This window comes from Exophiala mesophila, assembly GCF_000836275.1.
Source record: "Exophiala mesophila strain CBS 40295 unplaced genomic scaffold supercont1.6, whole genome shotgun sequence".
Lineage (NCBI taxonomy): Eukaryota > Fungi > Ascomycota > Eurotiomycetes > Chaetothyriales > Herpotrichiellaceae > Exophiala > Exophiala mesophila.
This window is the reverse complement of record NW_015622509.1, coordinates 3,026,205-3,040,364: the sequence shown is the minus strand read 5'-3', so window position 1 is coordinate 3,040,364 and position 14,160 is coordinate 3,026,205. Positions and strand designations below refer to the sequence as shown.

Here is a 14,160-nt window from a genome sequence, read left to right as displayed (position 1 = left end):
ATGCTCACCAAGACCATCCTCATCGCTGCCCTCACCGCTGCCGTCACGGCATCTCCCCTCGCCAGCGTCGGTGTCCCCGACGCGTTGACCAGCACTGGAGTTCCAGATGCCCTGACCCAAACCGGAGTTCCCATTCCCGGTCCAGAGTCCACTGGCTTCGTCACCAGCGTCAAAAGCGCAGGCACTCCGACCGCGACCGGTGGCATCTTGGGCAACCCCAATGCCCAACCCAACAAGGCCCTCCCCAGCGACTCGACTCTGGTGTCGGAGCTGCTCAACGCCCCGTCGACCCTCAAGCGGTTCGAGGCGATCCAAAAGAACCTTGATGCTGGCGTGATCGATCTCAAGTTTGACTTCAACCCGGCGGCCAACCCTGCCATCACCCCCGGGGCTGGTGGCCAGGTCGACCTCGCCAACCGAGTCAACTTCCCTCTCTTGACCGGCACTGGCATTTCGTTTGCCGGAATCTTCTTCCAGCCCTGCGGCCTCAACACCCCCCACATCCACCCGCGAGCCACCGAGTTCTTGACTGTTGCTACCGACAGCAACATCCTGTCAGGCTTCGTGTTGGAGAATCCATTGACCACCGAGTTCAACACTACATTGACTCAATATCAAGGCACCGTCTTCCCTCAAGGCTCCATCCACTTCCAACAGAACCTCGACTGCAAGCCCGCCGTGGCCCTCGCGGGTCTCAACAGCGAGGATCCCGGTGCCAGCTCCCTCGCTCAACGTTTCCTCGTCAACATTGACCCTCAGGTCGTCGATGCCACCCTGGGCTTCCCCAATGAGATCAACGCCGACAACTTCAAGACCTTCAAGGCCAACATCCCCGCTCCTCTCGCCCAAGGTGTGGAAGAGTGCCTGATCAGATGCCATATCCCCTACTAGAGGAGGCTTTTGATGTCCTTGATGGGTCCATGTGCAAAGGTTATGACGGGAAGGTTGATGGCTACTTGGAGCAAACGGGAAAATGGAACCATGACAAAAGGATCGAACTCGCCGACTGTACGCAAAAGTCAGGCTGGCTTGAGTCGCATATTTCACTACACATACCCGGTGGCTGGTGGCTGTGAGGGGGTTTAGAACGTATTTTGTGCTTTGTGGGATTTGGAGTACATTGGATGATACTTATTGCGCATAGCTAGCGGAATTATAATGCATACACTATTGGCCACCTAACTCATTTTTCTTCTTCATACACGATTGTTTCGCAGTCACACCTTGATTCTAGTTAATTCGTGAGTTCAGAGGTGGCTGTTCTGTCTGCGAAGCCATGGCGTTGCTCAACAAGGCCCATCGCCATGCTTGATCCGCTACCGAGCCAGACATCCCATTGCTCCCAATTGATAATGTCATTGTTCAAGTTGTCGGTCGCGAGCTCTTGGGCGAGGATCGTCTCAATGTCGTGGGCTCCGTTGTTGGAGACGACATTGCCACCAGTGTGGCTGCTGAGCCAGAACGCGTCGTCCCCTGTTCTGAGATCACCTTCTTGGGGCCAGACGTCTGATTTTCCGTCTCTTCCGTCTGGTTTTGATCGATGGCCAGTATGCACATCTCCAACGTTGCTGATTGTGCTTGGCGACATTTTCGAGCCTGCCACTTGTTCTGACGGGTTGACACTCGCCTGGCGTTTGGCAACTGAGAACTGCCGTCTCAGTCTAGCCTCTTCACGCTGTTTCCTCAGCGTCACGATATACCCAGGTACGTCAGACTGGGCATGGCCCTGCTCTTGCAAGGCAGACAGTCTGGCATTGTATGCTTTCAGACACAAGTTGCCGACTGCCACATAAATAGTCTCTTTATTGCCCAGCAGCATTTCAGAGTTGTTCTCATACAGAACGTCGATGAGTTTCCAAGCTTTCTCGGCATCCGCGTGCAAAGGCTCAGCCCGCAGCGTATCAATGAGATGGATCACAGCTTGCCATTGAATAAAGTAGGGGGCATTCCAGGCGAAGCGTCGGAGTTGTGGGGTTGATTGTGCCATGTTATACTGCTCCAACAATCGAGTGACAATATCCCATAGCAGTTGCCTTTCGGACTGGGGCACTTCCTTTTGCGTTGACCATCTCCGGGGATGATGAGAAATGAAGCGGATGATGTTTGTAGCGACACGACCCACAATCAAAGCCAAAAGATGCAGTGGCTGTGATGGGTCGCAAAAGCGCAGGTACTTTGTCTCGAGACGATCTTCAAGCTGGCGACTAAACTCATCTTTGCTTTTCAGGTCGTCCAGAGCAGTGTATTCTTCCGACGTGAATGCAGGGTTTGGTTGTCTCTGTGATTTGAAGATCGGACCTGCGGCAAACCTTATCATGTCTGCTCTGATAACACACCAGAGCATTTCTGTGGGTTTAGCAGACTCTTGGGGTAGTTCGGTCATGGAGGGAAACAGATCACTGTCATCAACGTTGGCCGGTTTCCTGGGTGACGTTTCGTCCAATTCCAGGTTGCGAAACTTGGCCTGGCCACATAGTTCGGCCGCACGAAAGTCATTTAGCGTGAGCTGCCACCATATCCGTCGACGAATCTCCGACTCGAATGGGGATAATCCTAACAGGGTGCCGTCAACGTGCAGGCCGGCGACCTGGGCGATACGGATTGCAAGACCAGTGAGGGTCCAAAGGGCGCGAAAGTGGTATGAGTCTCGGATGGATAGGATATGCAGGATCAAGGCCTGTAGAACGACGATACTTGTGCTGCTCATAAACTTGGCACGGGCCAGCGCAGCCTTGGTAGCGGAGACATAATAACGATGTATTGTCTTGCGGGGCTGTCCCAGAACATCGTCGCATTCCTGGTCTGACAGAGAGAGCACGGAGATGCTGTAGATGGCATACATCAAGGCCTCGAAGCCACTCGGGATGTGGTTGATGTTGGCCCGAGCCTTGTCAAAGGCCGGTTGGAGGGTTGGGACATGGACCAATTTGGTCAGAGGGTTGACATTGCGGAGGAAAGCGTGCCAGAGATAGAGACTATGTTGATTTGGGGGGTGAGAGAAGGCTGGCTGAAGAGGTTCAGCTCCGAGGACATAGGCAGAATTGCTATTGGAAGTCTCTGCATCGCTTGCAGCGTCGCTAGAGTCGTCTTGAATGTCGTCAACATCGTCTTGGATCTGGGAGTTGTGTCAGACCAAGCCAAAATGAGAAGAACAGGACTGGTGGGGACGAACCTCTTCTGCGACTCTCGACCACAGATTACTGGGCGGCATTGAGCATTGGACCAATGGAATTGGTATGGAAGACAACTTACTTGTCCACCAACTTGGCGCCGTTTTGGCCAAATAGCAGCTGGGGTTGAAAAACAGTGGTCTGAGGTTCAGTTGATTCGGTCGGCGCGTTTGAGGGTGACACGGGGGTGTGCAATTGGCATCGGGGTTCGATACATTCGATGGCATCTGGCTTGGTGACGGCTTCGCTTGGGTCAGGGCTGGAGGGATCTGCTATCTGAGCGAGGTCGATGCCATTGGCGTGCAACAGTGATTCATAGCGCTTGAGACGGGCGGACAAAAGCTGTTCTCGTTGGTGTTTCTGCCTCCTTTGGGAAGGTTTGGGTGGGCGGAAAACGCACTGCTCATTGTGACGGACGCAGGTATTGCAGGGGAATTCTTTATTGCACTTGACTTTCCGCACTGCGCATCGGAGGCAGGCGAAGGGACTTTTGGATGGCGACTGTGCAGAAGGAGAGAAGGGCGAAGTCATACTCACTGTTTCTTACTTGAACGAGGTCGATGCCATGGGTGGGAATGAACGGGCTAGATGTACCAAGATGGATGGTCCACCCAGTTGAGGAGATTGAACATCGGCCAGCACAGGGATCTTGGGTCTCAGATGAGGTCAAAAGCACATGATGGATGTCTTTCACGGTTTCCATCAGACCAGAAAGCATTGAGGTCATGATGAGAGTTGAGGCAAGGAAGAAGGGGAGGTCAAGCTGGAGTTGTGATTGGTGGGATTCTGGTTGATGTTCGGCCGAGCCTTTCAGATCCCCGAACTCCTTCGTTCCTTCCCATTTGCACCTTTTTGGCACCTTCCCAAACACAGGAATCTAAACACGCTGGGTCGCGCCTTCCTAATCGACCAGCGACCAACCTAAATTAGTCATGACGTTTGACAATTCCTCACATTCTCACATCTTCTCATCCTCACATCTACTAATTCAACCATTTTGACACTCCTTTTCACTGAACGCGGCCGACATTTTCACTGGGTCAGGGTGATCAGCTTTCCTCATACTTTGAGTGGCGTCGTCTATTGTACAGTTTAATCTTAATCGAGAGGTATGTCGATGCTCTACAGGCCCTTCCCTTCCAATCCACATGCCCTCCTTCATGTATCGTCGACTAGAATTTGAACCAGCGCTCAAGGGCGCGATCCAGTGCCTCCAAGTCCGGCTCCTCATTCTCTTCTGCCACCCACGCAACAATCCCATCAGGTCGGACCAGGAATGCACGCAACCCTCGAGTGTCCTTGACATCCATCCCCAGGTAGTCCACCCGACCACCATATTGCCTATCCGCTGCCAGATTCTGCAACTTTTGCCCACGCTCGAGATCCACCAACAATCCCCTGCCGCTCTCCAGCTTGGGCCCAAGTCGCGACTCATCTTGCAACTCCAGGTCTGGAGCACTGCTTCCCACCAGCGGCTGGCGGTGAGCCTCGTCCTCTCCAAGTACATAACGCTGCGATAGCCCCCAAACTCGTTCCACCACTAGGTTAGTCCCGTCGACCGTGTCCAGAAGGTCCTTGATCAGTGTACGAACAGCCGACCCGTACAAGTCTGGTAAAAGGGTTGATACCTGTGCGCGCGTCCACTCAAGCACCCACGCTGCAATCGGTCGACGCTCGCTTTCATACGTGTCCAACAGCGTCAAGTCGAGGGGCCTTCCAGCCGCGGACCGCTCTTGGCGTATCGTTGCCGCCAGCTTCCACCCCAGATTCATCGAGTCTCCCAGTCCTAGGTTCATTCCTTGAGCTCCCATAGGAGAGTGAATATGTGCCGCGTCTCCTGCAAGAATGATCCTGTCTTTTCGGTAGGTGATGGCTTGCTTGCATCGATCGGTCGAGGAAGACGCTAGGTCGACCTTGGTAATCTCCACGTCGGTCTTTCCACTCACACGATTCAGGACCTCTTGAAGGTGCTCCTTGGTGACCTCTTGTGTCCGGTCAAATCCAGCACTGTCGAAGTCCAGCACATGCAGACAGCCCGGCAAGGCAATGTATAACCCTTTGTTGGTGGCTGTGAACCCAGTGTCGAGTTTGTCAACGGGCTTCCATTCACACTTGGCCGAATAGCCCGAATACTTTGGCTCGGTGCCAATGAACCCAATCCCAGCCGCCTTTCGAATTACACTGCGACCTCCATCACAACCTACCAACCACCTTCCGCGAAATGTCTGGTTGCTGCCTGCTTCTACCGTCACACCACCGTCATCTTCTGAGACTATTTTGCTGACGCCAACACCGCGGAGAATCTTGACCCCAAGGCTTTCTGCACGTTCGGCCAAAACTGCCTCGACATGGACAAGCGTCGTAGGCTGAGGTTTGAGAGATGGACCAGGGATGCGGTATTTCCACCGATCATACTCAATCTTGTTGGCGTCCAGCATGATACCTGCAAAGTGGCCTCCGAAGCGAGCGCCTGAGCGACCGAGGGGTTTGCCATTCAAGGTTTTTGGAATCGTCGTGTCAACTGAGGCTTTTTGTCCCGCAGCGGTCAACTTCTGGAGGAGTCCTCTTCGGTAAAGAGCTTCAACTGCAACAACATTCAGACCACGCATCCCCAGTGGCCAGACTTTCCATGGCGACTCTGGTGAGGGGCTGCTTTCGAGAACGAGCACGGAAACACCTGCCAATCCCAATTCACAGGCCAACATCAGGCCCACAGGACCCGCACCCACAATGAGTGCCTCATAGGTTTCAACCATGGTTATCTGTCCTTGTTGCCAAAACGGCGGTCTAGTAGAGCACGATAGACTTGGCGAATATAGATTGACGTGTGCAAAATGAGAGACGAAGAAATGCTTGGGCATGGTATATAGGTTTATATCCTATGGGTAGGATGATGGTGAAAATGATTTCGGATGTCGCACTGCCCGAGGCTGCATCGACACTGGAGACATGAACCTCGTATTCGGTCTGCAACGATACAAAAGTCCGACAGTCGGATGGTTCAGGCTACAAGCAACAGTTCCACATGCTCCATGCTATTTGGTACAGGCTCTAGGCTCCAGGACAACCAACAAACGGGATTCTACGTATGTATACGCATACGTCGAACCCCAGCAGATTGACTCATCAAGCTCTGCTAAGCATTGGACGGACAAAGTTTAGATTGACAGCACCAACCCTCAAGAGGTTTAGGGCAAGACGCCTCTAGCCTTCTTCGAGTGTTGCTTCACTGCAAAGTTCAAGCCACATTTTGCAAAAGTGCCAGTCTGTTCCCCACGGCGCACTATTCCTTTCTCCCGGTAGATGACGGGATGATGATCTGCCTCTTAGGTCTTAGAGTCGACGTCTGTGGCACAGTTGCAGTCACAGTCATGCCTGAGCGTCCTGGGTGCCTGACTACAAAGAACTGTTTCTGTAACACATTCCCGTCCTGCGAGAGCTTACCGAACCCAGGGCCGTGTTCCACGTGAATGGAGATAGACAATTAGACTGTACTTGTTTAGACTATACTTGTTTAGACTGTCCTTGTGAAATGAGAAGATGGTTTCTAGACTTCATAGTTTATGGTTCTTACAGTACAGACATGATGTCAAAACACAAAACACGCTCTATATACGATATACTAACTGTACTTGATTTGCACATGAGGCGATTTGGCCTTAAACGAACCAATACAACTGGCCCAGAATCACTGCACCACTGACAGTGCTCTGCATTATGAGGGGCAAGGCATTGACCAGAGCAAATCTGGCCTGAGATATGACGATGCCCTTGTCGTCCAACAAGCCTCTCCACAACAAGCCGGCCAGACTGCCGGCAAACGTGTAGCTAAAGGCACCAATGTTGCTGCCCAGGGCGACGGCGTAGATGGCACCGAGCAAGACGCGCTCGTCGCGCAGCACCGCCTCGCTCTGTAGGAATGCAGGGTTGCGCATGATCTCGACCAAGATGATGGTGGCTCCAATGTTGGTCCCTGCCAGCGGACACAGGAACGCCGCCGACACGTACGACATGAAGAAGACGGCCCGCGCCGGGGTTGTGCATGCGTTGGCAAACCCTCGTGCAAACACGCTGATCCACCCACGCTGCGCCAGTCCCCGTACTAGCACGAACTCGGCCATGGCGAATGGGAGGAGTGGGATAGGGAGACGTCGAATCGTGCGTGTCGTGGCTGGGAAGTGTTGCGCGAACAGGCGGATCATCTTGCTGACTGTGAACCTTTCGTTCTTGGGTCGTGTTGCTTTGTCGTTGAGGGACATGGGCGATTGTGTGGCCGAGATTTCTGGCTGGTTCTCGGATTGGATTGTCTCTTTCTGGCCGGGAGGATGGAGAGACTGTTGTCTTCGCTGGCTAGATCTAGAACGGGTACGATCGAGAGATTGCATTTCGGCGGCTTGGTCGGTGGATTGCCGGCGGATGACTTCACGCTGTTTCTGAGGCCGGAACCAGTCGCTGCTGAGATCCCACAGAAACCCCAGTATGCCTGCTGGGGCCGTGACCATCCACACCTCAACCGCATGCTCTGGGACAAAACTCGTTCCGACCAAGACTGCGACCGTCACCACAAGAAGCACGCTGAGGAAAATGGCACCAGCACGATCTCTCAACTTAGACCAGGGATCCTCCGTGAGAGGGGTGATGTTCTTGGGTATTCGTTTCCAAAACATGGCCAAAATGATGGGATAGTTCAAGGCGGCTGGAATCAAAGCTGGGAGGATAGTCCACTTGGTGAAGCCTGTGAGGAAATTCAGACCGAAGCTGCCAGTGATGAGGATATTAGTCGGGTTTGAGGAGACCAGAACAGCCGAGGCGGTGTTGGCAGCCATGAACTCGCTAAACACCCAGGCTGTAGGTTCGAGGCCGGTGTGTTGAGTCAGATAAGCCAGAAAGGGAGTTCCTGAGAGGATGAGAGGATCGTTGCCTACAATGCAAGCTGTCATGAGGAAGAAGAGATAAAGATAGGTGAACAACAGTCGACCGGAGCTCCCTCCCCTTTTGGAAACGTAGAATGCAACTGCTTCCAAGGCGCCCGTGCCGTCGAGTGCAATGGCAATATAAGCCAAGGAGATGAAGAGGACCAGAACATCGTAGGGTTTGACATTTTCGTCCCCGACGATGCCCAACCTGATGGTACTCCCGTTGATAGTGGTGGTGGCAAGGAGAAGAATGACTGCAATGACCGGGGCGGTGGTGAGAGAAAGGGAGATGTGCAAGGGCCGTTTCGAAAGGTATTCGTAGTCGGCATCGTCGATGATGCGGGCTTGGTGCAAGATTCGACGTAATGGTTGTTGCACAGCATGTGGAAGAGGGATCCTGACAGGCCAGATGACCAAGATGGAGACGATACAGAAGACCGCCAGGATTAAGCCACTGTGGCCATTGAGGTGCTCCTGCTCTGCTGCGGACATAGCCATCTAGGCATGCGTTCCAAGTCAAGCCAGGATTGGGAGTTCTATCTCTGGTGATCTAGGCGAAATAGATAGGGATTGCACCTCGAGAGATTTGAATGAGCAGTGGCCATTTCATCTTTGCAAGTTAGGGCTCGCTTGAGGAGACATGAGAGAGGCATGAAGATGGTCCCAGGCAGCTGAATAGCAACCTCCTGCGCATCGTCATGAAGAAATGGCCACCTTGAAAAATGGTGGTATCTTGTCAAAGTTTGCTTGGTGGCAACACGTGGGAGATTGGTCGGCGTGGATAGGGAGACGTCAGCGAAAAGATATTGGTGGTAGGCTTGGCATTGGAAAGTCACGTGAGCTACGTTCCTTCCCTCGTCGCATTTTATCTGGGAAGGAAAGTGGCAATTACGATGACAACAACAGCCACAGCAGCTCCTTCCACCATGTACGCAAAGACAGCAATGATATGATTGCTTCAGCTTCTGCTGGTCACGTCTACCAAAGAATAGATGTATAGATAATAAATTAGATTGGTCCAAGATCTTCCAGCTTCAGCACCGGCTCAAACGCCCTGTTCGTCTCCACCCGAGGCGGAAACTGTCCAGAGATCTCTTCATCCTTGTTGTACACCAACATTGCAGAGACGTCGCATAAACCAGAGTAACCCCAACCTCCATTTTAACAACCCCCTGGGTCCCAATCCCCTCATTCATCGTCGTCAAAGATCTGAAGTGTGTTGACCAATATAGTTTCCACCACTTTGGCCTGCCACCCGGCATCAGCAATGTCGGTGTTGGGCGAGGTTGGCGTGCTATTGGGCCCCGACTTGCCCTGTCCCATCAAGGTAGGCGCAAACACAATAGCCAGGTTGCCATGAGTCATCTTGTTCCTATCGCTGTGGTTGGCCACCCGATTGAGGTGAAGAGCAAGAACCCTCAATGTTGCATAATTGGGGTCTGGCAATGCATTAACGAGTGCGTGGATCGAGTCCCGTCGAACAATCTCGTCCTCAATTTTGGCAGCTTGAATATACGCCGAGTACTGTGCATTGGTGAGCAGTGGGTCAGGCAGGTCTCTGAGGAAGTGCTTGAGCAGTGTCGTCACCGAAGCAATGTCGTTGTAGAAAGATGCTGCACTCCGAAAATCCACCTGTGTGGCATCTGTAATCTGTCAGTACATCTCTCTGATCGACCATGTTGATGCTTACCCTGGTCGAACTTTTGTCGGATTTCCATAATGTGATTGGCCGAGCCCGAAATACGATATATGCCTTCTGTATCCAGTCCATACAGGTCCACCGCTTGGATACACTGGTACACTATCGTCGGGACAGCAGACTCGTCTCGTCGAAACAGCTCGTCCAGGGACACGCCAAAGATCGGGTTGGTGGGTGGCCCAGTGGTCCTTTGGCCTCCGGGAGGTTTCGCCGGCGGAGTGGCTACGGGGAAAGGCTCGGGCATCCTCGTGTGGCTCTCGGTTGATCCGTTTGGTCCACGAGCCCCTGGTGGCGCCTGTGTTCGAGACGAATCTTGCACCTCCCGGCCGAGTCCGGTGTTGCCGTACGCGCCGGGGCCGGCAGTGCCTGCGGGAGGACCTGCCTGGGGGCCAGTCTGTCCCGCGCTCTCGGGGGCCACAGGTGGGGCGCCTCCTCGAGCAGAGTTCGTGATACCTTGCTGCTGGGGTGGATACCCTGTCCCGGCAGGTCGTATCTCACTTGCGAGGTGAGGCGGCGGGGTGGACCAAGGGCCTGGACCGAAAGCAGAAGAAGACGCTTGGTGACGAGGGTCCGATATAGAGTTCGGGCCTGGGCTATCTGATCGGTCCTGTGGGGGACCGGCTGCATCTCCAGATTCACCCTGCGGCCCAAGAGAGGCCCCCCGTGCAGGGTGTACTGCTCCACCGACTTGTGAACCAAAGGGAAGAGAGACATTGCGATTATGACTAGATGGTGAATCTGCGCTCACAACGCCAGTACTCTGTCCGGAAAATTGTCCCGAGCCGAGACCGTCGATTTGAGGCAGTTGTGGAGGGCCAAAGGATTGTTGACGGGCCTGCTGCGGTGGTCGAGCTGGTGCTTGGCTCTGGAAAGGCAATTGATCTTCGGGGGCAGGCCGTGACTGTGAACCGGATCCGTAGCCAAAACCAGCTGGGTGATGAGGCTGTTGGGGCGGGTATTGTTGCTGACCACCGTGGTTGTCGTAGGAGGTCTCTTGATAGGACCCGAATTGGCCTTGGCTCTGAGGTGGAGGGCTTGAGTGATAGCCGCCATACTGCGGAGGGTTTGAAGGATGAGGCTCGGCACCGGGACCATAGCCTCCGAACTGGGATTGCTGTTGCTGTCTAGTCGCAAAGGAGGGATGCTTCTCGTACTTGATCTCGTTGGGGCGAGCCTCGGCCTGGTTGGTGAAGGCGAGGACATAATCCGCAAAGTCGTGTTCGTTGTCAATACTCGCCGCCAACTCTCGGAGACTTTTCTGGACGGGCATGCCAGAGGACGACTGGGCTTTGAGTGGGGTGATGTTGAGTCCATAGCCCAACAACAATTTCTCACTCTGGACGGCAAACTTTTGAACGTGAGAAGCGAGGGCGGCGTCGGTCTCGTAGATGAGGTCTTGCAGTGCATTGATGGTTTGGGGTCTCAAGGTGGACAGCAACTCGTGCTGTTGGGTTTGGGCGTACTGGGTCTTGGAGGCATAATCGCTGTCGGCGGTCTCGACCTTGCGTTGAAGTTCCTCCTCGTGTTGAGCGGCGTTCTTCTTGATGCCGAATTTGCCAGATGTTCGTTCGCCGGTTTTGACCTTGTCGAATTGCTCGGCTAGTGAATAATATTTGCCCTTGGCCTTGTCCATGGCGAGTTCGGCATCTTGTACGCGCCTCTCGGCGTTGAGGCCAAATTGTTTCCAATGCTTGCGGCCCTTTTCGGAATTGCTGGCCAAGTCGTACAATTCCTCCGACATGGCGTGAAGAGTGCTGGAAAACACAAGGCCTTGTTCTGCCAGACGTTCGTTCATGCGTGCGATTTCCTGATAGACGGTTGCGTATGAACCCTGCCTGCTCTCGGGCCTAGTGATATTGTGTTGAGCATTTTGAGCCAACCTCTTGAGGCCGGTAGCGTGCTTTTCTTCGAGGACGGAACGGTCTTTGAGAAAGAGGGCATAGTCCTGGCCGTGGTCAGCGTTTGTTTGAGGTCGAGGGGTCAATGGGCTGAGGTCGAAGGAGACATACCCGCGTGGAGCTAATGCTCTGTTTCAAGCGCGTGAGAAGGGTATTGATGCCAATCTGCGCACCTAGTCAACTTGTCGAATGCTCAAGAAGGAGTCGATCTGCTTACATCAGACGAGAGGACCTGTCGAATATTCTGCCGCTGGGTGGGATCAGAGTCGCCGTTCGAGGCGGCAGGGGCTGGGACTGGTGGGAGGTCGTTGTCTCGATTCAAGACAGGCGAGCGTGGGCTTTTGGGGTCGTGTGCACCAAAGCTGGAGTCGGCAACAGCGGCCATGGTTGCGCGATGGAAGGAGTGGTCAGGGAGAGGGTTTGCCTCGAAGGTCCTGAGGTGGGAGAGGCCAAGGGAAGGAGAAGACTCAAGGGTTTGGGATTGGTGACACTAGAAAAGAGTGAGAGGTAGAGGGTACACAAGGAAATGCAGAGGTTGGCATCGCAGCGCCCGTCTTAGGCAGATGGGAACATGGATGAGAGGAGGATGAGTTGGATGTTGTGTTCTTGTTGCGCAGGGAGGTAAGGGAGGCAGGCACAGGCTGATGGTCTTTCTCACCAGCTCGTCTCGTCAGGCTTGAAGTGTCGATCAAGAAATGAATGAGGTCAAGGGTGTGAGGGTGTGAGGGTGTCGCAGCGCGGGCAGATCAAGGGTCGAGGATTGTGAGATCCACCAGGCGCCACAATGCTAAAGCATGGATTGACGAGTGGCAGGTGCGGACGCCTCTCCGCAGCGTTGGTCGTATGCGTAATCGCGGGCTCAGCCACAGTTGTGACCTGCACCTTCCCTGGGGCTTCACCTACCGCGCCTGCCGAAAGACCAAACAAGTTTCTAACAGTGGCAGTCGCAGTCCAGCGCCAAAGGATCACCGGATGATTAGATCACGTGACATTCTATCCAATGGTCAAGCCTCGTCAACAGCCATCTACGGAGTAAGGGTGCCATGTTCAAATTCATGAGGGAGACACACGAGCTAAAGTTACTCAGCCTCGTGAGCCTCTTACTATACGGAGTACATGCCAGATACCCGGTGGGAAAGCAACAAGGCCCAGGGCGTTGTTTGAGGAGGCATTTGGGGGACAGCCACCGCGTCACCACCCGTCGTTGTCGCCGTCTTCCACAACGGAGAAATGAGGTAAGTGCTTTATAACCGTGCACTTTTGACACAACAGTCACCTGTCAAATAAAAACGGCGGGGGCTACAAGTCATGTTCATCAATCAACGTGTCCGTCGCACAGCGGACATATATTCCAACCTCGAGATTGCTATAGTCTTCCTTGTCTCCTGTCCTCTCCAAGCTTCAGCACTGGCTTCAAGTTCTTGGGCTGAACACGTTCCCAAAGTGATCCCAATCCCAATGCCCTCCCCCTCGCGTCTTCTCGTCGGAAAAACTCCTCTGCACTTCTGATTCTGCCTGGATGGATCTCGTCCAACAGCTTGTAGTCTCTTTGAATCACGCCAGTATTTCCACCCGAATACTTCCACATGTTGAAGAAGCCAGAAAAGTTCTGGCGGAATGTCATGAACGCAGGATCCTTGGGATCCGAGTTGTATGCACTTCCTGTGTCTGCGGCGCCAGCGGTATTGCCCGTTTTCCAGTAGGTGTCGAGGTCCGTGTCGATGTAGCGAGCCTGGTGTCCAGTCACTTTTTCAAACGCTGCTGCCAGGTCGGCATAATGGATGTGATCGATTGCCACTTCGAGATCCATGCCGTTGGAGCGTTCTGGGTGGTCAAACAGCCAGCGCACATAATGCTCACAGTCATCCAGTGCAACATGAACCACTGCGCCGTCCCCAACAGGAACTCTCCACGTGACCACGCCGTTCTCGATCGACGGGGTGAAGATGGTCGCCTTTGCGATCGACATCTCGATATACGGGCCCGTGGTGAAGATGGCAGCGCCCATACGTTTGTCGTTGTCTTTGTTCTGGAGCAAGATCCATTCCGCGATCCGTCCCTTGCCGTCATAGTGCCCCGTCCTGAACTTGGGGTCGTAGCCACTCTTCTTGTACACGTAGTCGAGATTGCCATAGACAAAGAACTTGATTCCTTCTTCGATGGCAAGCTCATAGCTACGTATAGCCCAATATATTTCCGTCTTTTCACCAGAGTTGAAACCGTCGATGTTGACAAAGGCGCCATCACAGCCCCGGAGTCCATTCCGAAGATCTGCCTCACTGGCGAAAGTACCCTCGACCAGCTCAACGTTGCCGAGCGCAACCAACTCTTTGGCTCGCCGTGAATTTGCGTCCCGGGTCAAGACACGGACTTTGTACTTTCCGTCTTTGACCAGACCTCGAACAACAGGTATCCCCTGGGCTCCCGTGCCACCGACAACGAAAATCCGCGAAGTTTGGTGTTTCGCCATGATCAGA

At 53.7% G+C, this 14,160-nt stretch overlaps 5 protein-coding genes across 6 annotated transcripts; 1 reads left to right on the top strand and 4 right to left on the bottom strand.

Annotated features, from left to right (window-relative positions):
* On the top strand, positions 1-891 carry PV10_08946 (uncharacterized protein; the record flags this gene model as incomplete). Its single annotated transcript, XM_016374035.1, has 1 exon — positions 1-891. One exon carries the CDS (start codon positions 1-3, stop codon positions 889-891), a length of 891 nt encoding a protein of 296 aa, XP_016220946.1.
* Positions 892-1,234: 343 nt separating this feature from the next.
* PV10_08945 (uncharacterized protein) lies at positions 1,235-3,701 on the bottom strand (the record flags this gene model as incomplete). The annotated part of the gene is made up of 3 exons (XM_016374034.1): positions 1,235-3,115; positions 3,173-3,200; positions 3,253-3,701. 3 exons carry the CDS (start codon positions 3,699-3,701, stop codon positions 1,235-1,237), a joined length of 2,358 nt encoding a protein of 785 aa, XP_016220945.1.
* Positions 3,702-6,773: 3,072 nt separating this feature from the next.
* PV10_08944 (uncharacterized protein) lies at positions 6,774-8,834 on the bottom strand. The gene has a single exon (XM_016374033.1). The coding sequence runs from the start codon at positions 8,582-8,584 to the stop codon at positions 6,830-6,832; it is 1,755 nt and encodes a 584-aa protein (XP_016220944.1). The 5' UTR covers positions 8,585-8,834; the 3' UTR covers positions 6,774-6,829.
* A 181-nt stretch (positions 8,835-9,015) lies between these two features.
* PV10_08943 lies at positions 9,016-12,385 on the bottom strand. 2 transcript variants are annotated; one of them, XM_016374031.1, is made up of 4 exons: positions 11,901-12,385; positions 11,795-11,848; positions 9,777-11,730; positions 9,016-9,729 (listed from the first exon to the last, which is right to left on the bottom strand). In XM_016374031.1, the coding sequence occupies exons 1-4, from the start codon at positions 12,066-12,068 to the stop codon at positions 9,275-9,277; spliced, it is 2,631 nt and encodes an 876-aa protein (XP_016220942.1). In that variant the 5' UTR covers positions 12,069-12,385; the 3' UTR covers positions 9,016-9,274. The 2 variants fall into 2 exon arrangements, with proteins under 2 accessions (XP_016220942.1, XP_016220943.1); XM_016374032.1 differs by having other exon boundaries at positions 9,777-11,848.
* A 664-nt stretch (positions 12,386-13,049) lies between these two features.
* PV10_08942 (uncharacterized protein) lies at positions 13,050-14,153 on the bottom strand (the record flags this gene model as incomplete). Its single annotated transcript, XM_016374030.1, has 1 exon — positions 13,050-14,153. One exon carries the CDS (start codon positions 14,151-14,153, stop codon positions 13,050-13,052), a length of 1,104 nt encoding a protein of 367 aa, XP_016220941.1.
* Positions 14,154-14,160: the final 7 nt, after the last annotated feature.

What these genes read in the sequence shown, in the direction of transcription:
- PV10_08944 (XM_016374033.1), bottom strand. Translation starts at nt 8,584, where the DNA reads ATGGCTATGTCCGCAGCAGAGCAGGAGCACCTCAATGGCCACAGTGGC.
- PV10_08943 (XM_016374031.1), bottom strand. Translation starts at nt 12,068, where the DNA reads ATGGCCGCTGTTGCCGACTCCAGCTTTGGTGCACACGACCCCAAAAGC. An exon ending in AGAGCATTAGCTCCACGCGG is followed by an intron (nt 11,731 to 11,794) that starts GTATGTCTCCTT and finishes GACCACGGCCAG; the next exon opens with GACTATGCCCTCTTTCTCAA. An exon ending in CCGACAAAAGTTCGACCAGG is followed by an intron (nt 9,730 to 9,776) that starts GTAAGCATCAAC and finishes GACAGATTACAG; the next exon opens with ATGCCACACAGGTGGATTTT.